Consider the following 24,992-nt stretch of genomic DNA (forward strand, 5'->3'; position numbering starts at 1 on the left):
CCGCCCTCAGAGGCCTCTTTCAGGAGGAACTGAGTGGATATGAGCAAATTTCCAAGCAGAAGGGAAAACACTAGTGGAATAACGAATAAAAAGGCTACACAAACAGGAGTAGCTCAAGAGTACAGGTTTTGAGAATAAGTGGAGAAATAATATCAGGAACTGCCAGTTTCTTGGCATCAAGATTGTTCAAAATACTTCTTACATCCTTTTGATGGAAATATTTTAGTATTAAATCAGCTCACACCAACCATAAGAATAAGCATTTACTGTAACTAGAATATTTATTTACATATTAAAATAAAATAAATATTTACAAAAAACTGCTATTATATTAAATATACATGTAAAAACATTAAAACTGTGATAAAATCCTTGAGATAAAATACACTAAAATAAACCGGATTAAAAGCGATAAAAACGATAAAAATCTCTGGAGCTTTCGGAAGCTTGCGCTCCCTTCCTCAGCAGTAACAAAACTTCCTGCAGCACGTCCATATATAACAGGCTCACGGTACCTATACACGTGGTGCAGTCGGCGCATGGTCTGAACTGGAAGCGGAAATAGCTCGGGAACGTGTTAAGCAAAACCGTTCATCCGTACTTAGGATAATAGTTTCAAACAGAGGATGCATACGCATACCTCTGTCCCTATTCATAATATTGTGGTCGGATGAACAGATTCGTAGGCTCTCGAGCCATTTACGGTTCCAGAACCCATGCGCTCGATCCATGATAACCGCATCCTCTGGGGAAATTTGATGCTGCTTCTCCCAAAAATGTTCGGCCACAGCAGATTTATTGTAATCAGCGGTTTTTATAGCATTTGCATGCTCCCCCAGACGATCCTTGAGCCGTCGTTTTGTCTCGCCCACATAACATTCCCCACAATCCGGGCATTCTATCCTGTATACTACTCCACTACTCAGGTCCTTTGCTATTGGGTCTTTTACCTGAGACAACACTGTGTGCAACCTCCGCCCGGGAAGCTGCACACAGCGTGTTTTATAGCCCCGCAAAATTCTAGCGAGATGCTCAGTAACGCCCGGATAGTAAGGAATGTATGCGGTAGCGACAGGAACAAACGGTTCCTGACGGTTAGACTCTATTCCTCTACTAAATCTGTCTATAATCCTCTGGGGGTATCCGCATTTTCTAAGGTCTGCTGTGACCCGTCTAATTTCACATTCTTTGTCCTCAGAGGTGGTGCAGTGTGACCCTGCTCTATCTAGTAGAGCTTTCACTACACTATTCTTATGCTGCCCAGCTTGTGCTGAACTATAATGGGTGTACTGGCCTCTGCACATAGGTTTTTTAAACACAGAAGTTTTTAGCCTAGGGCCTACCCTAGAGACCAGTACATCCAAGAAAGGAAGGGTACCTCCTGTTTCCACCTCTGAGGTAAATTGTATAAATTGGGAGAAGCTATTAAGCCAATGGAGTGCATCATCCTCTCTCCCCTTCTGGACCACGGTAAAGGTATCATCAACATACCTTTTCCATTTCTTTATAGGAAACTGACATCCACTAAAAACCCTCTCCTCTAACTCCTCCATGGCCAGATTGGCCACGATGGCGCTAATAGGAGATCCCATGGCTGTACCGTGAACCTGTTTGTACATAACACCTTGGTACACCATAGTGGTGCTGGCCAGACAAAGTTCCACACCCGAACAAATATCCTCTACGTTTAAAAGCGATCTACTACCCAAAGAGACATCATTACTCAAAGATCTTCTAACACAATATATTCCATGTTTAATTGGAATGCATGTGAATAGTGACACCACATCAAAAGTAAATGCTTACAGTAAATGCTTATTCTTATGGTTGGTGTGAGCTGATTTAATACTAAAATATGAATTTTCCCAACCTCAGAGGCCTTTTTCAGGATATTGTTAGCAGCTATGGCCAATTTGTAGTGCAACACGTCCGACAATATCAAAAGTATTGTATAAAAGAGGCCAGACAGAAGCAGCATCTAAGGTTTGCGCATCGATGCAAAATGCATGGACTTATACCATATGGCTTTAGAGTCAAAACACCATTTCAGGATGACCGACTAAAGTGGGTTACTTTGTGTTATCAAAAGAAGATCATGAATATTTGGATCCGTAAGTTACATGAGGAGTTAAGAGATACTAGGAGGCAAATAGGTATGTACTTGGATGTTATTAGTAGTAGTGTATCTTCTAGACATTTGGCTCTCGTTAGAAGATTAGTTTTGGATAAAGTTATTAGGATAGCAGACACCTATAGACAGAGGCAGATTATGAAGTTTAATAGGTTGTTGGGAGAAGGTACAGTACAACGTACAGATAGAAGTACTAATTTTGTTTACAACTTGAGTAATAGGCAACTTACGGAAGAGCAAGAGGGAGTTTTAAATTTAGGTCCTAAGTTTACGCTTGTACCTCCCAAACCTCCCATTGCGGAGATAGCAATGGGTATTGAACGGGCCATCAGCAAGCTACCGGAGGCCCTAGCTAATGAGATCCGGGTTAAATCTGCCGTTATTTTGAGCCAGGAAAAGAAAGTATCTCCGAATCTTAACTTTAGTCAAAGAAAGGCCTTGAATGAACTGAGAAGAGACGATGGAATTGTGGTTTTACCTGCGGACAAGGGCAGATCGACGGTTGTCCTAAACAAAGAAGACTATCACAAAAAAGCAATGGACCTTTTACAGAACAATAATACGTATAAAGTTACTCAGAGAAACCCGTTGGTTGGCCTAGAGCGGCGAGTTAATAAACTGGTACAGGATTGGTTAAAGGCAGAGAAGATTTCCAGGGAGACCTTTTGGTTCTTACATGCTACTGGATGTCAACTCCCGAGGTTTTATGGACTTCCAAAAACCCATAAGACAGAAGTCCCACTCAGACCTATTGTATCATTTATAGGAAGCCCCACATATGCTTTGTCAGGGTATTTGGCTAAATTGATTTCGCCTATAGTGGGCCAGTCCAACTATGTCATAAAAGACAGTAAAGAATTTGTGAATTTTGTGAAAGATTTGACTGTAAATGAAAACGAGAGCATGATTTCTTTTGATGTGGTGTCACTATTCACATGCATTCCAATTAAACATGGAATATATTGTGTTAGAAGATCTTTGAGTAATGATGTCTCTTTGGGTAGTAGATCGCTTTTAAACGTAGAGGATATTTGTTCGGGTGTGGAACTTTGTCTGGCCAGCACCACTATGGTGTACCAAGGTGTTATGTACAAACAGGTTCACGGTACAGCCATGGGATCTCCTATTAGCGCCATCGTGGCCAATCTGGCCATGGAGGAGTTAGAGGAGAGGGTTTTTAGTGGATGTCAGTTTCCCATAAAGAAATGGAAAAGGTATGTCGATGATACCTTTACCGTGGTCCAGAAGGGGAGAGAGGATGATGCACTCCATTGGCTTAATAGCTTCTCCCAATTTATACAATTTACCTCAGAGGTGGAAACAGGAGGTACCCTTCCTTTCTTGGATGTACTGGTCTCTAGGGTAGGCCCTAGGCTAAAAACTTCTGTGTTTAAAAAACCTATGTGCAGAGGCCAGTACACCCATTATAGTTCAGCACAAGCTGGGCAGCATAAGAATAGTGTAGTGAAAGCTCTACTAGATAGAGCAGGGTCACACTGCACCACCTCTGAGGACAAAGAATGTGAAATTAGACGGGTCACAGCAGACCTTAGAAAATGCGGATACCCCCAGAGGATCATAGACAGATTTAGTAGAGGAATAGAGTCTAACCGTCAGGAACCGTTTGTTCCTGTCGCTACCGCATACATTCCTTACTATCCGGGCGTTACTGAGCATCTCGCTAGAATTTTGCGGGGCTATAAAACACGCTGTGTGCAGCTTCCCGGGCGGAGGTTGCACACAGTGTTGTCTCAGGTAAAAGACCCAATAGCAAAGGACCTGAGTAGTGGAGTAGTATACAGGATAGAATGCCCGGATTGTGGGGAATGTTATGTGGGCGAGACAAAACGACGGCTCAAGGATCGTCTGGGGGAGCATGCAAATGCTATAAAAACCGCTGATTACAATAAATCTGCTGTGGCCGAACATTTTTGGGAGAAGCAGCATCAAATTTCCCCAGAGGATGCGGTTATCATGGATCGAGCGCATGGGTTCTGGAACCGTAAATGGCTCGAGAGCCTACGAATCTGTTCATCCGACCACAATATTATGAATAGGGACAGAGGTATGCGTATGCATCCTCTGTTTGAAACTATTATCCTAAGTACGGATGAACGGTTTTGCTTAACACGTTCCCGAGCTATTTCCGCTTCCAGTTCAGACCATGCGCCGACTGCACCACGTGTATAGGTACCGTGAGCCTGTTATATATGGACGTGCTGCAGGAAGTTTTGTTACTGCTGAGGAAGGGAGTGCAAGCTTCCGAAAGCTCCAGAGATTTTTATTGTTTTTATCGCTTTTAATCCGGTTTATTTTAGTGTATTTTATCTCAAGGATTTTATCACAGTTTTAATGTTTTTACATGTATATTTAATATAATAGCAGTTTTTTGTAAATATTTATTTTATTTTAATATGTAAATAAATATTCTAGTTACAGTAAATGCTTATTCTTATGGTTGGTGTGAGCTGATTTAATACTAAAATATGAATTTTCCCAACCTCAGAGGCCTTTTTCAGGATACTTTTGATGGAAAAACCACAGGAGGCAGTGAATGGAGTGTACTGGGAATGGTAGGAGGTGGTTTACCAAGATTATCAATACACGAATTGGAAAAAAAGTAGGATGCCAGCAGGTCAACTTTATCCTTGGCTGAAGTGGTAACAGAACCATCTGGTTTTTACACAGGTGATAACAGAGATGAGCAAAAGTTGTGGTCAATAGCTTTGGCAAGAGACCAGAATGCTCGAATACCATTTGGACAAGAAGTAAATTTTCTACTCTTACCCTGTTTGAAAGATAGTTTGGACTGGTTAATAACTGCTTTACAATTGTTGTAAGCATTGGTGTAGGCAGAAAATGAACCTGGAGATTTGGATACAAGCCGATTGCAATGTGCAACATTTTTATCTTGAAGAACCTTAGCACATTAGCATTAGTAGAGGCATTTGATGCAAGAATGCAAGCTTATGCAGCATCAGCCAAAAAAAAAAAAAAAAAAAAAAACTCACTTCCACTTCACCCCTCTGTTCGTTCAAAATACCTGTCCAGCTGAGCCTTAAACTTATTTAGGCTATCAACCTCCACCACAAGGGATGGACGTCTGTTCCACCAACCAACCACCCGCTGGCTAAAGGCAAATTTCCGCACGTCTATCCTACATCTGTCTTTCCTCAATTTGAATTTATGCCCTCTCATGTGATTTTTCTGAGCTAGAGGAAGAATCCCATCAGCACTGAGTATGCTTAAACCATTCAAGGCTTTATACACCTCTATCAGATCACCTCGCTGGTGCCTAGTCTCCAGACACTGTAATTTGCAAAACTTAAGCCTTTCTTCGTAAGAGCACCCCTTTGTTCCATTCACTAATCTTGTTGCCCTTCTCTCTACTCGTTCCAGCAGCTCTACATCCTTCTTGAAATGAGGCCTCCAGACCTATATACAGTACTCTAGGTGTGGCCTGACCATTGCCTTATACAATGGAATAATCACCTCCTTATCCCTGCTGGAAAAATTCCTGTATATCATTGACAATACTCCATGAGCTACTCTTGCAGCCCGTCTGCACTGCTCAGAGAATTTCATATCTGCCTGCACAACCACCCCCAAGTCCCTTTCATTCTCTACCACTGTCAGTGTAGTACCACAGAGTTGATACGTTGCTCTGGGGTTGCTGTTTCCCATGTGTAGTACTTTACATTTGTCAATGTGTTAAACTTCATTTGCCACCTCTCAGCCCATCTGCTCAACCTTTCCAGATCCTGTTGCAGCAGCATAGTGTCAGTAGTGTCCTTGACAACCCTGCCAACCTTTGTATCATCTGCAAACTTGGACATTAAGCTTGATGTACCATCATCAATATCATTTATAAATATAGAAAACAATAATGGACCCAACACTGAGCCCTGAGGGACTCCACTAATAACATTAGTCCACGATGAGCAGTGTCCATTGATTACCACTCTCTGTCTTCTCCCCCTCAACCACCCCTTTATCCATAGCAGCAATTTGCCTCCAATGTCACACTGCTCCAATTTGTGTAGCAGTCTTCCATGTGTAACAGTATCAAAAGCCTTTCTAAGATCCAAGTATATAATATCAAAGTTATTCCCTGCATCCAGTTCTTTTGTGACTGCATCATAGTATCCAATCAAGTTGGTCAGGCAAGACTTCCCCTTAACAAAACCATGCTGTGTCTAAGCTATAACTGAAGTCTTGTCTAAATGATCCTGCAGTGCTTCTTTAACCAGTGCCTCCATTAATTTTCCTGGAACAGAAGTTAAGCTCACAGGTCTATAATTACTTGTGTCAGCCTTTGATCCTCCTTTGTGAATTGGGGTCACATTTGCACATTTCCAGTCTATGGGTACCTCCCCTGAGTCCAAGGAAGCTCTCATAATTATGGCTAAGGGTTTGCTTACTTCCTTTGCTGCCTCCTTTAATATAACTGGATAGATCCCATCCACCCCGGGTGCCTTTCTTGTGTTTATCTTCAACAGTTTCTCCTCCACTTTACTCCCAGTTATTTCAAGATTCTGTAGCTTACTGCTAGAGTTGAATACACCTCTGGCATTCCCCTTGCTGAATAACTCCTCATGTGTGAATGTCGATGCAAAATATTCATTTAGTTTGTTAGCTGCCTGAGCAGGATCATCAACAGTTGACCCATCAATATCAAGTGGACCAATCTGATTCATCCCCTTCCTTCTAGAGTTTACATAAGTAAAGAACTCTTTGCTGTTTTAATTTGCATCCCTTGCCAAGGATTTCTCGTAATCTGCCTTCGCCTGCCTCACCTCCTTTGTAACTTGGTTGCATATCAACTTGTATCTATCATAGGCTTCTGTGTCATGTGTTAATTTGTAAGTATCCCATGCATTTTTCTTCTCTGCCATATGCCTCATTAGTTCATCTGACATCCATTTTGGCCTAAACCTTGAACAATATTTCTTAGTTGGTATGTAAATCCTAGTAGCTTCCAAGATAAGTTCTTTGAATGCTTCCCATTTTGAATTTGCTGTTGGTAACATCATCAGTTGGTCCCACTGTATAGAATTTAAATACTGTCTCAGTCCATCGTAGTCGCCTTTACGGAAGCAATAACCCTTCCCTTTACCCCTAATGGTAGTTACCTCTTTGAGTAAATCCCACTTCAGCACACTGTGATCACTGCCACCTAGTGGTTCATTTATCTGCAGATTCTTAATGCATGAAGAATCACTGCTGATAATCAAATCAAGAGTATTACTCCCTCTAGTTGCCTCCCGAACATGCTGATGTAGAAAACAATCATCCAATAAATCCACAAAAGCCTTGCTAGTGTGTGAGTGACCAGCCCCCAAATTCCACTCAATATCTGGGAAATTAAAATCCCCCATTATAAGACTCTCTGATTTACTGGCCCACTCTATTTCTCTGTACAGTTTCTTATTATACTCATCAGAGTCACTAGGCCTATAGCACACTCCTACTCTCAATTTTGATCTCCCAATGCTTATGTCACACCAAACTGACTCGACACTGCACTGTCCAGCGATGTCGACTGGCTTCACTTCCTTGGTTTTTATGTGTTTCTTAACTAATAGCATAACCCCTCCCCCCTTCCTATCCTGTCTATCCTTTCTGTAGACGTTGTACTCCCCAAATTGCAGTTCTGCATCCCTTATATCTGTGTGACACCACGTCTCTAATATCCCAACAATATCTGCCTTTGATGTTTTGAGCAATACCTCAAATTCATCAAATTTATTTACTAAACTCCTAGCATTGGTGTACACGCAAGTATACCTGCACCCGTTTCTATTCTTAGCTACCCTAACACAACCCATGTGTTTACTTGTACCGCAATGGCTCCCAGCAGTCTCTGAAATACCATGCATCTTGTTTTTCAGGCTTCTGCTCATTCTAATAGAAGCAGTGCAAGAAGCTCTTTCACCTCTGCCAGTGGCTACTGTCAATCTATTGGTCTTTGTCTCCCCCCAAGCTATTTATTGGAAACACATTTATTGGAAAACCAAGGTTTAGATAAAGGATGAGAATTTAAGGTGGGATGTGGAATAAGGAGAGTTGGACTGGAGAAAGTCATGTTTCAAACACAGGAAGTCATAGAGTTCCAAGAGATTATTGGAGATGGGAGAACGATAGAGGGAACAAATGCATTTGACAGAATGTGGTAGAGAGATTTTAAGCCAGAGAAGATTGAAAAGAGGAGATTCCAAATTACTAAGTCTCTGACAGGGAGTATCAGAATGGACATGTGCACAAGTACGACCTTTGAAGCAAAAAGAATCATATAGTGCATAATTAGTGCAAATTAGACGAGCAGCAGCTGAATCAACTGATAATTTATTGTGTCAAAATAGGTACGTGGGGTTTGGCAGACTGCAAGTGGAAATGGACATCATTGAGACTGGAACTGAGACCACATATTTGTGAAATTAACGAAGAAGTGTTTAGGAGGTTTAGACCTTTTCGTAGACAAGTTTGTTCTATTAGTTTGACAATTCATGATGTATTTGGTAGTAAGAAAAGGCGGGGAATACATGCTCTATAAAGTAATGAAATTGTTGAATGTGACATAAACACGGCAAGAATATACCCAGCTCCTTGACATAATGTAGCTTTGACAATGCTTCCCCCTCTTCTGCATACAGACTATTCAGAATGCCTCCAGTCACTATCAGGCAGAATAGAGGTAGCAAGATTAAACACTAGCTGATCCAAAAGCCTCCTAGAGAGTTACCAACAGGTTTGGTCCAGTAAACTATCTAGAAACCAGCCTGCAAACACCATTTCAGAGCTGTACTCTCAAAATGTAAAGAAAACTGGATCTCGCCATGATGTCCATCATTACCTCAAAAGGCTTCAATCATACTGTATGATATAAGACATGGGAGGGTTATCAGAGCTTTGTTCTGGAGACTAAACATGGGTTCCACCACTTTAAGCCTCCACTAAGCAAAGTGATGGTATTGCACTGGTTGATGAGAGTCATCTACCACCTAGTATTGCCTGGCAACACTAAGAGGCACATTTCAATGAGTGGTGTGAGTACCACACCTCAAATTCTGCTTATGTGGGAGGTTTCCTCCGGTATACTAAGTACTTTATTTCAGAACTTGCACATGGGAGTTATTCCCAGGGTTACTAAAAGTCACACCACTGTGAAAGCACAGGCAGAGGATTTGGCTATCACAGAATGACTGGATTTCATCAAAATTTGGTCCACTTGACCTCAGCGTCACCTGAGGCTCAGCTTGACATACCTATAAGAATGTCTGTGACAGCCTCAAGGACCAGTTTGTATTTGTAAGAATCTGCAAAAAAGGTGACAATTTCTTTCTTTGTTAGACGCTTGCAGGATTTAAGCTGCATAACTAATGCAGTGGTCTTGATTCTCACAAAAGAACAAACTTGTCTTTGTAAGAAGTTTCCCCAGTACTGTACTACTTTCAAAGAGATAGCCTAGCCAAAAGGCTAATTGGCCACTTGTTTTAAAGATAAAACTGCTATGGCAGCCTGTTTCTAAATTAACTTGTCTCTCATTAGATTGCTGGCGGGCTCTAAAGATAACATGTAGACAAAACAATCGTAAAGAAGTTGTTTAATGTGAACTGCCATGCAGTATGCTGATTAAATCAGTTTTAAATGTTGTAATATAGCTAAAGCTATCTGTTGAAGGTAGTGCAATACAAAAGCAAGTTTGTTTTTCTGTGAAAATGAAGACTATTGCATTTTAATGTTGCCCACAAAATCAGGTGAAAGGACAAGATAGTCATTATAAATGTTTACAGACATAAATAAGTTCAGCTGTTTTATGTCACATTTTAGGGCTTTTTCCACAAAATGCCTCAAGTTGCATACTGAGTTAACATGCTAGATCTGCTTGCAGCTAACTACTAAATAGTTATAAGATTGGCATCATTATGTATATCTCATATTGTGAATACCTTCACAAAGAGTTTCCATGATATTGCACTACCTTGAATAAGTAACTCTTCACCATAGGAGAAGACTATTGTTACTTATTCTCAGTGGTTGCCAGCACCGTTTTGGAGCAGATTGGCTCCTCTTCGGTGGGTGGGTGGGGGCAGGCACCCTGGTGTTGCAATGATGGCAAGCAGTTGGCAAGTATAACTCTACAATATGAGATATACATAACGATGGCAATCTTATAACTATTTAGTAGTTAGCTGCAAGCAGATCTGATGCATCTGCATTAACTTGTAAGCATGTTAACTCACTAAGCAACGACGTTTTTGCCCTAAAATGCAACGTAATTCAAATTACTACGCACCATCAGGCATCTCTCATATTGTGGAGTTATACTTGGCAACTGCCTTGCCATCATTGCAACATCAGGGTGCCTTCCCACCTACCAAAGAGGAGCCAATCAGCTCAAAAACGGTGCCGTCTGGGTGGTGGTATCTGCTGAGAATAAGTAACAATAGTCTTCTCCTATGGTGAAGAGTTACTTATTCAAGGTAGTGCAATATGATGATGCCAATCTTATAACTATTTAGTAGTTAGCTGCAAGCAGATCTGATGCATATGCACTAATTTGTGTGTTCAGCTGTTTGTGGTTAAGAGAACCTAAGAGAATATTTTATAGGCATACCTTTATAAAATCTGGAAAATTTTTAAATCTAGTACCTCTCAATCCACAAATGTGCCAGATTTTAAAGGTTTACTGTACTTACAGGTTGAAATAAGTTACTTACATGGATCCCGATATGCTAGGGCACAAACAATAGTCAAAACAGGATCCAAGCACTTCAAAACAACAGAATACAAAACCATCTTGCCGAGTCTTGGTTCAATTGGAAGATCCAAAAGATGCAATCCCAGTTCAGTTAATTCTTCCCAAGGATCAAGAGCATCAATAGTCTAAAACAAAATAATCAAACAGTTATAAATCAGATAAAACAACAGTTGAATTCTAAAAGAATAATTTCTTAATATACAGTGAACATACACCCCACATTGCGTTGCTTTTCTAATTTTCCCCATATAGAATAAAGATAGATAGATTAAATTTTTTATTTCAAAATTGTAATTTCTCTAAATGATATTTTTAAAATATATAAACTCCTCTTCATTTGCAAGAGAAAATTCCAATATGAATGAGTTAAAAAATAAGTCCTATTTGCATTTATAAATGAAATTACTTATACCTAAAAAAGTTCTTGAAAATAAGTGTGATGGACATACTTTGGAAGGTTGATATCTTTTTCAGCTAGGTGCAACTTACATCTTTTAATTTCAAGAACACATATTTAAATTTCCAATAGATCAATACCATGGCCCCACATGAGCTTCACTTGCTTTTGTGCAAATTATAATATTTGCATAAAGAATAATAGCAGCTTGCTGCTATTATTCTTTGCCTCTATGCATATGACATTTCTTTTGAACACTATACTATCATCCACATTTTAGTATTTCAGTGTTACAGCTCAGTTTCCAGTTTTCCTTCATTTTATCCTATTGATGAAGACATGTGAAACTTGAAAGAAATGCCTGGTGATGTTTATTAAACATTGATATGCAGCAAATTTTATGCTTTTTTAATATCCATTTCTCTGTGGAACCTTCTGTGGCTGTCACAAGTACATAATTAAATCACTAAGTGGCACTCATTTTAAAATTGCTGTTTTTATAATAAAAATAAACATTCATTATTTAATGAATATAATAAAAACAAATATATTTTATGAGGTTTTTTAATTTTATTATCTAACTACAGTAGTTTTGGCAGAAAGAACGAATTAAGCTGATTTGTTAGTAAACAATAAATAAATAACATTTAATAAAAAATATTAAATGAAAAGTGATCTAATTTAAAGTTAAGAAAATTAGATTAGTTCTCACTCATTAAAGTAGTCATTTGCACATAGGCAAAAACTGCAGTCAGAGAATGAGGTAGCAATATAGCAATTTGTATTAAACACCTTCCTTAAGAGTTATGATTTGTTTCTTTGAAATGGCTGTTCACCTCAAGTGTCTTAAGAAGTAACCAATTGGTAGCTTTCTAAATCCTCATTGAAAATCAACTCTTTGCTGCATGTCAATAGATGGTTAAAGAGCAGCAAACAGTTGTTTTTACATCCCAAGAAAAGTTTTTTCTCTGATTTTTCTATTAAAAATTTGGCAATTTAATTAGTGAAAAAAAAAAAAAAAAAAAAAACCCAGTGAAGGGCAGGCCTAAATCAAAATGCTGCTAAGTATAATAGAAAAATGGATACAAATTAATTTATGGCATTGGGAGACCATTTGACAAATGTCTTATTATCCTTGAAATCATCTTTTGTTCACAAAGGGCTGCTGTTGTTGTTATTTGGTTTTTAGGAGCATTAGCAACTAAGGCCATATTGCTCCAGGGATATGCGGTGGTCATTCCCTGACCTTTCCGCATACTCCATATTTGGTGGCTCACGGGCTCGAACCCCGGTCTAATCAAGAAGCATGTGCTACGCACTGCTGCTCCTGCCCACCTGGCTATGGAGGTGCCCCACAAAGGGCAACTTACATCTCTGTGTTAATCATTTTCAGCTGTGATAAGTGCAAAAACTATTCCAACTGTTTCAGTCAGCTGTCATTAGGTCTATGACTGCTGTGCATTGAATTACAAAAGCCATTCCATTTAAAGTAATGCCCTACATTTTTTTTTTTTTTTTTTTTTTTACAAAATTATATTTAATCTGCAGATTGTTGTTTGCATACTATTTAAGTACGTCCTTTCGGCCTTATACTATGCTACTGGAATCATCTTCTCACAGGAGGTTGTTGCAACAGTCATCAAACATACATAATTCTTGGTGTATGAGGAGACTACTGGAAGCATTCAAATGGCTATAGATGAAATATTATAAATGAAATTACTTATACCTAAAAAAGTTCTTGAAAATAAGTGTGTTGGACATACTTTGGAAGGCTGATATCTTTTTCAGCTAGGTACAACTTACATCTTTTAATTTCAAGAACATATATTTCAATTTGTTTATTGTATGGGGTTTATGGTCCAAGAGCAACAAGGCCATAATACACCTCACCTGTGGTAAAGATTGATGATAGCTTTGTCAGTATGAACTGTGGTTATGTTTGGACTACATGAGAGCACTGTATCTGTCTGCTGTTTGAGGAAAGTAAAAATTTTGGCTGCATTCAGTGTAAGTGGGCCACAATGTAAGTGGTGTTCATCATGGAAGATAAGTCAAAAATAGTTTGTTGGTCTCTGTGTCAGGCAATAAGCATGGGCTGGACAGAAAACTGAATACTGCAATTTGGGTGCCAAAGTGGATCAATGGTTGCAAAGTAGATTTGGATGAGTGTGGTCTATCTATAGTTGAGCAAGTTATTCCATAACAAGTATTTCTTGTTATGGAATAACATGTCAATATGGTTTTTCTAGCTATGTTGCTAATTTTTAACATGTCACTTCTTTGTAAGGATCTTGTCATCTGAGTGTGATGTATGGGATCTGTTGTAGTTTTTCTGGTTAAGTCTGCATGCTTGTTTCAGCAGATTGTAACGTAATGAGGGATCCAACAAAATAGGACATGTTGCCTATTCTCATTTAACTTCATAAATTTTACCCAATTATGCCATAATGAGTTTTAATGAGGATTAAACACGTACAAATTATGCAATCTAAGAGAAATAACTGCTATTAAAAATCTGTTATCAGTAATAAAGAAATTCAATTACCTTTAGTAAAGTAACAGCATTTCTTGTCACCATAAATGCTGGAGGATCAGGAGCACGAGCTAAGAAATCAGCAATAGGAATGTTGGGTGGAGCCAAAAGTTTTGCCTGTAGGCAAAGTTCATGAATTGGAACTCTTAAAATTTCAGGAACCTGGAATTGGGTCATGCTGGTAAATCGCATTTGGCTAAACATATGATAGCAAATTCCGGGACAACAACGGCCTGCTCTTCCTCTTCTCTGGACTGCACTTGCCCGAGATACCCAACCAGATTTCAGTGAGGTAACACCACTGACAGCATCAAAAGATTTCTGAAAATTAAAAAAAATTATTGACATTTAGTAATTTAATAATGTAAATTATACTGTCCAGCCACTTCATGTGGATTTGCATCTAAAGTATGGTCAAGCCTTGTGAATAATAGATATTAAACACAGAATAGCGCTCACAAGTTGCTTGATAGTGTCCCAAGGAATTTTTGTTTTCATTTATTAATACTGTGCCCATTTCCAAACATGAAATATGTCACAATAACAGATGCCTTGTTTACCTTACAAATATTCAACTGGTATGAGACCTGTTCAGTTGACATGGGAGGCGATGCTGTAAGTTACCACAGTGTTATTCAAACCATAGAATGCATTATCACACATGATAGATTGCCTCATTATATAACAGTGAACTAGTGATAAACAATTTAGATGAAAGCATTCACAGTATAATTACCATCTATGCCTTGGTATAGTATATCAAGATTTATAGTTTCCCTAAATCTATTACCTCCTATCAGAACACAGAGAGAGAGAGAGAGAGAGAGAGAGAGAGAGAGAGAGAGAGAGAGAGAGAGAGAGAGAATGTTATGTTATTTGGTTTTTAGGAGCATTAGCAACTAAGGCCATATTGCTCTGGGAATATGTGGTGGTCATTCCCTGACCTTTCCGCATCCTCCGTATTTGGTCGTGACGGGCTCGAACCCCGGTCTAATCAAGAAGTGCGTGCTATGCACTGCTGCTCCTTCCCACCTGGCTACGGAGGCACGAGAGAGAGAGAACACACTGTGACAAACACTTGTTGTTATTTTTAATATTTATTAATGATGTTGATGTAGGTATTTTGACAAGTTTGACATTAAGTTTGCTGATGATACAAAAGTGAGCAGGGTGGTTAATGACAGTAATCACAGTATGCTACCTGGACGCTAGGCAAATAGGCTGGAAATGGCAATCAAAGTTTAACATTGGCATTGAATTTGCGTAGCAGTAATCCAGAATAATATGTCATTTGAGTAGTTCTAAATTAAAAGTATACAGTTGGTATTGAAAAAGACCAAGGGATAAATGTATAGTTCAATGTAAAGTTCATTGAGCAGCACAAATAAAAAAAAAATAAAAAAAAAAAGGTTTCTAGAACAGCATGTGGGATTTCTGTCAAAAATATTCAGGAATTTTGCCATCTGAGATAGAGCTGATTATCTCATTGTATAAAGGAATGGTTAATTCCACAGCTCAAATATGGCATACAAGTTTGGAAACTCCAATTTAGGAAGGAGAAAAGAGCTGTTAGAAAGGGTGCAGGAAAGAGAAACAAGATAGCTGGAGTTACAAGTGGGTATTCTTATCAAGAAGACTAGGATTCTGTAAACTGTAGCATTTGGAAACTAGGCATCTGAGTGGTGGCTTAACTAACTGAGTGTTAAAAGCATTAAAGAGGACGATTTAATGCCAGGCTCTCAAATTGCATACATATCCCTACAAATGGGTGCACTGCATTTTTATATTATCTGTCATTTCTAGCAGGAAGTTTTTTTTTTTTTCCTTCTTTGAATATTTTACACTAAAATAAGAATTGGAATGGAATGATTCTACACTTAACTAGTGATAAATTTTTTGAACTAAGCATTAATTTCAGTGACCCACTGGTGGGTGGCCTCATAAGACAAAACAATATCAACATAATGCATGATGAGTGCTTGCCCTAGAAACAAATGATGCAACTCACTAGGGTCCACACATATTACTGCACATTTGTTGTTGCCTGTCATAATCAGTATGACACAACATTCAGAAAGTAAAATAACATTAGAGAATTTCCCTGTGTTGTTTAGCACTGTGTATAGAATTAGAGATAATATTAGTTGAAAACTGCAGCACCTCATCAATGGATCACTCCATGTGATGAACCGACATTTTCATCTTATATTATTATCAAATATAACTGATGTATAAAGTGCAAGAACATGATATTTCAGCCACATTCATATGAATTTCTACTATAGTAGATGACTTTCATCAACCGGTGAAATACCACCACTTTGCTTATTGGAGGCTTGAAGAGGTGAAACCCATGTTTAGTCTCTAGAGCAAAGTTTCCGGCATTCCCCTCCCCCCATACTTCCCCTGCAACCCATGCACGGTACTAAGTACTATAGGTTTTGATACCTTTCATGTTTGGGGTTTTCATAAAAAAAAAAAAAAAACACCACTAAGACCTACTGTATCCTGTTGTGGCTCACCAAGTTATGAATTAGCTAAGTTTGTCTCGAGGCTCCTTTCTCCCCTAGTAGGAAAGACCATCAACACCGTCTCCAACAGTAATGAATTCACAGAAAGGATCCGAACTATATCGATCTCAGAAGATCAAGTCATGGCATCATTTGATGTAGTTTCACTTTTTATCTCCATCTCAGTAGAACTTGCCATCACATGTGCAACGCAACTCTTAGATAATGACAAAACCCTTGGCAGCAGAACCAAACTAACACCAGACGATACCTCCATCGCCCTCAGACTGTACTTAACAGGCGGTGCAATCATGTTTAACGACTTCATTTACCAACAAGTACATGCACAGCCATGGGTTCCCCGGTTAGTTCGGTCACGGCAAATATCGCGATGGAGGAATTGGAGGGTCGTGCATTTACAAATGTACCAGATCCCATTACCTTTTGGTGTTGCTACGTGGACGATGTGTTCGTGGTTATCCCCAGAAATTCAGGTGACCGAATCTTAGACCACCTCAATTCTCTGTTGCCTTTCATAAAATTCACGATCGAGTTAGATTCGGACAACACCATACCATACCATACCATACTTAGACACCCTTGTCCAGTGCGAGGGCACGTGCTGAGAGGTGCACCGAAATTGCTAAAGTCAAGGAGGATCTTACGAGGTGTGGCTATCCCATCAATACCCTTGACAGGTGTGACCTACAGACACACGGCCACGTAGCGACCAACAGAAACATCCAAGGTGATGACCCACGAGCGCCTTTATCCCATACTACCCAAACATATCGCAACAGGTTTGTAGAATCTTAAAATCACGTGGGATAAAATGCGTACAACTCACAGGTAGAAAATTACGATCCCTCATCTCTAAGGTAAAAACACCTGTCCCCACCTTACTACAAAGCGGATTGGTCTTCCGCATCTCTTGCTGTGACTGCACTAGCTGCTACATTGGGGAAACTGGGAGCCGGCTCGAAAAACGCCTTTCCGAACACAAAAGAGCAATCCGCTTAGCAGATGTGGAGCACTCAGCTATTGCCGAACACGTTTGGGAAACCCACCATGACATTGACCCACACCGCGATGTCGTGGTTGTGGATAAGTCCCGCCACTATTGGCGACGCGTCTGGTTGGAGTAGTTAAACATCAAATGCTCTAATACCTCAGTGAACAGGAACAGTGGTTGTCAAGTCCACCCTATCACCGAAACAGCAATCCTGTCCATTGACAAATGCTGGCAATGTCCGCATACATCACAGCCACAGGCTTCAACATCCAACAGTCAATCACGCACTTCACGTACAAGATTGGCAGTACATGCCCTCATGCTCAAATCTTAACTGTCAGTTTAACTGAGGAAGGTTGACAAAACAACCGAAAGCTTTTATTTGTATGTATCTAATCTAATATATGTATATTTTCCTATTATTAAACTTGTCAAAATCTATTTTTGTATCCGTTTTGCTCTGAGCAACAGTAATTTGATATTAATAATGAATTTATACTAATGGAAGCATTTAGCATTTATCTGGTGGGGCTAGGGTCACTTTGCCCATATTTCCAATAGGAGGAAAAAATATTTCCCTCCTACAATTCTTACATAAATTATGACTTGTATGTAAAGTGGAGAGTGTGATGAAAAACTTTCTCCAGATGCTAGTAAAAAAATATATGTTATAGCATTTGGTGATCTACCAAAATAGGTCACTCAGGTGTGAACTTGTTAGTTAATTTTTAACTTATTATCAAATGCAATGCCCATGTGTTATTAGCATTAGAATTAGAGGAGACACAGATGCAAGAAAGCAAGCTTATACAACATCAGCCAAAAAAAAAAAAAAAACCTTACCATTTAAATGATTCATTTCCTCCGAATGTTTGTCTAGTTCTGCCTTAATTTTATTTAAGCTATCAACTTCCACAACAACAGGTGGAAGTTTGTTCCAGCAATCAACTACCTGCTAGACAAAGGCAAACTTCCGCACATCTATTCTCCAATTTTCTTTCCTCAGTTTCAATCTATGCCCCCTCAGGTTTGTAATCTGAGCAAGAGGAAGAATCCCATCAGCACTGAGCCTGCTCAATCCATTCAAGGCCTTATATACCACAATCAGATCACCTCGTAGGTACCTAGTCTCCAGAAGTTGCAATCTGCAGACTTAAGCCTTTCTTCATAAGAGCACCCCTTTGTTCCCTTCACTAGTCTTGTTGGCCTTCTCTGTACTCATTCTAGCAACTCTACATCTTCCTAAAATGAGGTTTCCAGACCTGTACGCAGTACTCAAGGTGTGGTCTGACCAGTGCCCTATAATGCAAGGGGATAATCACCTCCTTATCCCTGCTGGCAAAATTCCTGTATATCACTGACATAACCCCATGCATGACCTACTCTGGCAGCCTGTCTGCACTGCTAAGAAAACTTCATCTCTGACTACACAATTACACCCAGGTTTCTTTCATTCTCTACTACCCAGAGTGCAACACCACCCAGTTGGTACATTTCTCTGAGGTTACTGCTACCAAATGCAGTACTTTGCATTTGTCAATGTTAAAATTCAGTTGCCCCTTCTCAGCCCATCTACTCAACTTTTCCAGATCCTGTTGCAGCAGCATACTGTCATTACGGTTATTAACAACCCTGCCAACCATTGTATCATCTGCAAACGTTGACATTAAGCTTGATATACCTTCATCAATATCATTGATAAATATACAAAACAACAATGGGCACAAAACCAAACCCTGAGGGACACCACTAATAACATTAGTCCACATAGAGCAGTATTCATTGATTACCACTCTCTGTCTTCTCCCACTCAACCATCCTTTTATCCATTGTAGCAACTTACCCTTAATGCCATACTGCTCCAATTTGTATAGTAGTCTTCCATGTGCAGCAGTATCAAAGGCTTTCCTGAAATTCAAGTATATGATATCAACATTATTTTTTTTTTTTTAATCCAGTTGTGACCACATCATAGTATCCAATCAAATTGGTCAGACAAGACTTCCCCTTGACAAATCCGTGCTGTGTCTGAATTATTACTGCTGTCTTGTCTAGATGATCCTGTAATGCTTCTTTAACCAGTGATTCCATTATTTTCTGTGGAACAGAAGTCAAACTAACTTCATCTGTAATTACTCATGTCACCTCAAGCTCGTCACCACCAAATACGGAGGATGCGGAAAGGTCAGGGAATTACCACCGCATATCCCGGAGCAATATGGCCTTAGTTGCTAATGCTCCTAAAAACCAAACAACAAACAAACAACTCATGTCACCCTTAGATCTCCTTCTGAGAATTTGGGATACATTTGCACATCTCCGGTCTGTGGGGACTTCCCGAGTCCAAGGATGCTCTCATAATTATGGCTAAGGGTTTGCTTACTTCTTTTGCCACCTCCTTTAATATAACTGGATAGATCCCATCTACTCCAGGTGTCTTTCTTATGTTTAACTTCAACAATTTCTCCTCCACTTTCCTCTCAGTTATTTCAAAATCATTTAACTCCCTGTTAGAGTTTGATACACATCTGGCCCTCTCCTCCTTCAATAACTCCTCATGTGTGAATGTAGATGCAAAATACTCATTTAGTTTGGCAGCTATCTGAGAATTATCATCTACAGTCAAACCATTGATATCAAGTGGACCAATCTGATTCATCCCCTTCCTTTTAGAGTTTATATAAGTAAAGAAGTCTTTGCTATTTTTCTTTGCATCCTTTGCCAAAGATTTTTCATTATCTGCCTTCGCTTGCCTAACCTCCTTTGTGACTTGATTATAGACTAGCTTGTATCTGCCATATGTGCATCTCATGCATTTTTCTTCTCTGCCACGAGTCTCATTAGTTCATATGACATCCATTTGGGCCTAAACCTAGAACAGTATTTCTTAGTTGGAACAAAATGCCTAGTAGCTTCCAAAATTACTTCCTTGAATGCTTCCCATTTAGAATTTGCTGTTGGTAACATTATCAGTTGGTCCCACTGTATAGAGCCTAAAAAATCTCTGAGCCCACTGCAGTCACCTTTATGTGCAAAGACATTTGTGATCATGTAATCATTTAACTCTTTTAGGGGATGTATGAATGTATACATACATTTTTCATGAGTGGATTCACAGAGAAAAGTCAATATATACAGATTGTTTTGAAACTGCTCATGTACATGTCAACAGTTAATAATAATTGAAAACATGAAAATAGCTCTGAAAATTGGAGTAGGAGTGCACACCAGTAAGCCCCATTTTATTCATGGACAAGTAATGGAGCACAGCTGAGTGGTAGAGCATTTGACTGCAGATCGAGAGGTCCCTGGTTCAATCCTGGATGCTCCCTACCTTATTTTTACAGGTCAATGCTGGAAAAAAGTTGCGAGTTAGGGTTAAATTTGAAAGTGACTGCAATTCTGCACAGACACAATAGGAGGGAGTATATGATGAGAGCCTTATCAATCAATCTGTCCCTGGAGAGACTGTGCAAGGCTCATGGGGTAAAATTTTTTTCAGCATGGTCTATGCTTGCTAACAGGAGAGACTGTTCTTCAGGAATGAATACTTAATTCATGATACACTTAAATAGAAACAGTGCAAGAATATTTACGGATGCTATCAAAGCAGTGTTAGATGGATCGGAAAACTGCTAGATTGGGGGAGGGGGGATTCACAGACTAAAAGATTTAACGGTAGCCGCAGGCATAGGTGAAAGTGAATCTTGCACTGCTTCTATTGTAATGAGCAGCAGCATAGATAGCAAGTTGCTGGGGACTTCAAGAGCAGCTGGGAGTCATCATAGAACAAGTAAATACATGAGCTGTGTTAGAGTAACTAAGAGTAAGAACAAGTGCATATATACACTTGCATGTACACTAATGATAGAAGTATAGTAAATAAAATTGATGAATGTGAAGTGCTGATCAAGACATCAAAGGCAGATATCGATGGGATATCAGAGACATGGTGTCCCACAGATATAAGCAGAGAAGAACTGGAATTTGGGGAGTACAATGTGTACAGAAAGGACAGACAGAGTAGGAAGGGAGGAGGGGTTATGCTGTTAGTTAAGAAACACACAAAATCTAAGGAAGTGCATCCAGTTGACACAGATGACAGTGCAATGTTGAGTCTGTTTGGTGATAAACACTGAGAAAGGAAAAATGAGTAGGAGTATGTTATAGGCCTAATGACTCCGATGAGTACAATGAACAGTTGTGCAGAGAAATAGAATTGGCCAGTAAATCAGAATGTCTTGTAATGGAGTATTATAACTTACCAGATATTGACTGGACTTGTGGATTGGTCACTCGCACGATGGCAAGACTTTTGTGGATTTATTGGAGGATTGTTTTCTATAGCAACATGTTCGAGGGGCAACCAGAGGGTGTAATACCCTTGATCTGATTGTCAGCAGTGATTATTCATGCATTAAGAATTTGCAGATAAAGAAACTACTAGGTGACAGTGATCACAGTGTACTGATGCGGGATTTACTTAAAGATGTAACTACCAACAAGCGTAAAGGGAAGGGTTTTCATTTTCGTGAAGGTAACTACAGTGGTCTCAGACAGTTTTTAAATTCTATACAGTGGGATCAACTGATGATGTTACCAAGGGTGAATTCTAAATGGGAAGCCTTCAGGGACTTAATCTTGGAGGCTACTAGCTTTTCATACCAACTAAGAAATACTGTTCAAGGTTCAGGCCTAAATGGATGTCAGATGAATTAATGAGGCTTGTGGACAGAGAAGAAAAATGCATGGGATGCATATAAATTATCAGGCAACACAGAACCCTATGGCAGATAAAAGCAAGTCTGTAATCAAATCACAAAGGAGGTTAGGCAGGTGAAGGCAGATTACAAGAAATCTTTGGCAAGGGACACAAAGAAAAACAGCAAAGAGTCCTTTACTTATGTAAACTCTAGAGGGAATGGGATGAATCATATTGGTCCACTTAACATAGATGGTTCGACTATTGATGATTCCGCTCAAGTAGCTGATAAACCGAATAAGTATTCTGCATCTATATTCACTCATGAGGAGTTATTCAAGGAGGGGAATGCCAGAAGTTTTTCAAACTCTAACAGGGAGCTAAGTGATTTTGTAATAACCGAGAGCAAAGTGGAGGAGAAATTGTTGAAGTAAAACATAAAAAAGGCACCTGAGGCAGATGGAATCTATCCAGTTATAATGAAAGATGCAGTGAGGGAAGTAAGCAAACCCTTAGCCATAATTATGAGAGCATCCTCAGAGTCAGAGGAGGTCCACATGGACTGGAGATGAACAAATGTATCCCCAATTTACAAAGGGTGACACAAATAATTATAGAACTGTTAGTTTAACTTCTGTTCTGGGGAAAACAATTGAGTCACTGGTTTTACAGGATCACCTAGACAAGACAGCAGCAGTAATAGTTCAGACACAGCATGGGTTTGTTAAGGGGAAATCTTGCCTGACCAATTTGACTGAATACTACAATGTGGTCACAAGGGAACTGGATGCAAAAAATAATTTTGATATCATATACTTAGATTTCAGGAAAGCTTTTGATACTGTGCACATGGAAGACTGCTGTACAAATTGGAGTGGTATGGCATTAAGGGCAAGATACTGCAATGGATAAAGGGATGGTTGAGTGGTAAACGGCAGAGAGTGGTAATAAATAGAAGTCAAGGTAATCCCTAATAGAGATATGTGATCTTGTCTAGAAATCTGATTGTCATTGAAGATAAGCATAGGAGCAAAAGAATCCTTTTTGCAAGATATAAGACAAGACTGACTTTTAGAAGGATTGAAATGAACTAAGCTATCTTAGCCCCACTGGAGATCAGCATTTAAGGAATTGGTAGGGATATTCGAGAAGTTGTAGCTGTTTGTGCAGGACAAGATTTCTCAAAGTGGAAGGTGAAATGCAATGTACTATCATTTGCAAAAATATGGACAGTCATTAATATACAAGAGGGAAAAAGAAATGAACCTTGGGAATTGGGAATCTTTTCCACTAATGTTGGTGGAGAAGTTAGAAGACATCTACCATCACCCGTAGTGAGCAGTCAGAGACAAAACTGGATAACCAATTACAAAAATCAGTTGACAAATCATAAGATGGAAGCTTATTTAGAAGATTTTTATGCCAAACATGATCAAAAGCTTTTGAAATGTCAAGAACAACTGCTTAAGTTTCACCGAACTTATTCACTGAATTTGTCTGCAGATAGATAATGTAAGCCAGAATATCACCAGTGGAGTGACACTCATGGAATGCTTACCGGCGATCGTTGATCAGATGGAAAGTTTTTAGATAGTTTAAGATTTAATGGTTAACTGATTTCCCTATTACTTTAGAATGGGACAATAATTGGATAGGAGGGGTTTGTCACCCTTTTTAGGAACTGGTTGAATATGAGCAAATTTCCAAGCAGAAAGGAAAACACCTTTGGAATAAGAAAGAGGAAAAAGGCAAAGGAGAAAACAGGAGTAAGCTCAGAAGCACAGGTTTTGAGAATAAGTGGAGAAATACCATCAGAAACTGGAGCTTTCTTAGCATCAAGATTGTTCAAAATCCTTCTGACATCCTTTTATTGGAAGACCACAGGAACTTCCACAATGACAGATGGAAGTTTGTTCCAGCAATTAATCACCCACTGGCTAAAGGCAAATTTCCACACATCTATTCTACATCTGTCTTTTCTTAATTTGAATTTATGCCCCCTTAGGTTCATAATCTGAACAAGTGGAAGGATCCCATCAGAATTCAGCGTGCTCAACCCATTCAAAGCCTTATACAACTCAATCAGATCACCGCGCAGGTGCCTAGTCTCCAGCACTGCAATTTGCAGAACTTAAGCCTCTCTTGGTAACAGGATCCCTTCATTCCCATCACCAATCTTGTTGCCTTCTCTGTACATGCTCAAGCAAATCTACATCCTTTCTAAAATGAGGCCTCCAGACCTGTACGCAGTACTCAAGGTGTGGCCTGACCATTTCCTTATACAGAGGGACAATCACCTCCTTCTCCCTGCTAGCAAAATTCCTATATATCATTGACAAAATCCCATAACCTGCCCTGGCAGCCTGTCTGCACTGCTCAGAAAACTTCATATCTGACTGCAAAATTACTCCCAGGTCTTTTTCATATTCTACCACCTTAAGTGTAGTACCACACAGATGGTACGTTTCTCTGGGGTTACTTCTACCCATATGCAGTACTTTGCATTTGTCAAGGTTAAACTTCAGTTGCCACTTCTTAGCCCATCTGCCCAAATTATCTAGATCCTGTTGCGGGGTGGCTTTTTTTTTTTAGGAGCATTAGCAACTAAGGCCATATTGCTCCGGGCTATGCGGTGGTCATTCCCTGACCTTTCCGCATCCTCCATATTTGGTGGTGACGGGTTCGAACCCGGTCTAATCAAGAAGCGTGTGCTACGCACTGCTGCTCCTTCCCACCTGGCTACGGAGGCGCCGTCGAGATCCTGTTGCAGAAGCACATTGCCATTACTGTCATTAACAACCCTGCCAACAATTGTATCATCTGCAAACTTCGACACTAAGCCTAATATACCTTCATCAATATCATTGATAAATATACAAAACAACAGTGGATCCAAAACCGAACCCTGTGGGACTCCAACTAATAACATTAGTCCACAAAGAG

General features: G+C 39.5%; 1 protein-coding gene across 2 annotated transcripts in view; it reads right to left on the reverse strand.

Moving 5' to 3' along the window:
• Positions 1 to 24,992, reverse strand: part of LOC150088812 (3'-5' RNA helicase YTHDC2-like) — a 281,725-nt gene that overhangs the window by 83,966 nt on the left and 172,767 nt on the right. For both annotated transcript variants that reach the window (XM_090369668.1, XM_090369667.1), the window contains exons 17-18: positions 13,838 to 14,146; positions 10,852 to 11,017 (exon numbers count right to left, since the gene is read on the reverse strand). In XM_090369668.1, coding sequence (XP_090225794.1) covers positions 10,852 to 11,017; positions 13,838 to 14,146 — 475 coding nt within the window. The remainder of the gene's footprint in view (positions 1 to 10,851; positions 11,018 to 13,837; positions 14,147 to 24,992) is intronic.

This window comes from Mastigoproctus giganteus, chromosome 3 (genome assembly GCF_048544385.1).
Source record: "Mastigoproctus giganteus isolate SK-2022 chromosome 3, ASM4854438v1, whole genome shotgun sequence".
NCBI lineage: Eukaryota > Metazoa > Arthropoda > Arachnida > Uropygi > Thelyphonidae > Mastigoproctus > Mastigoproctus giganteus.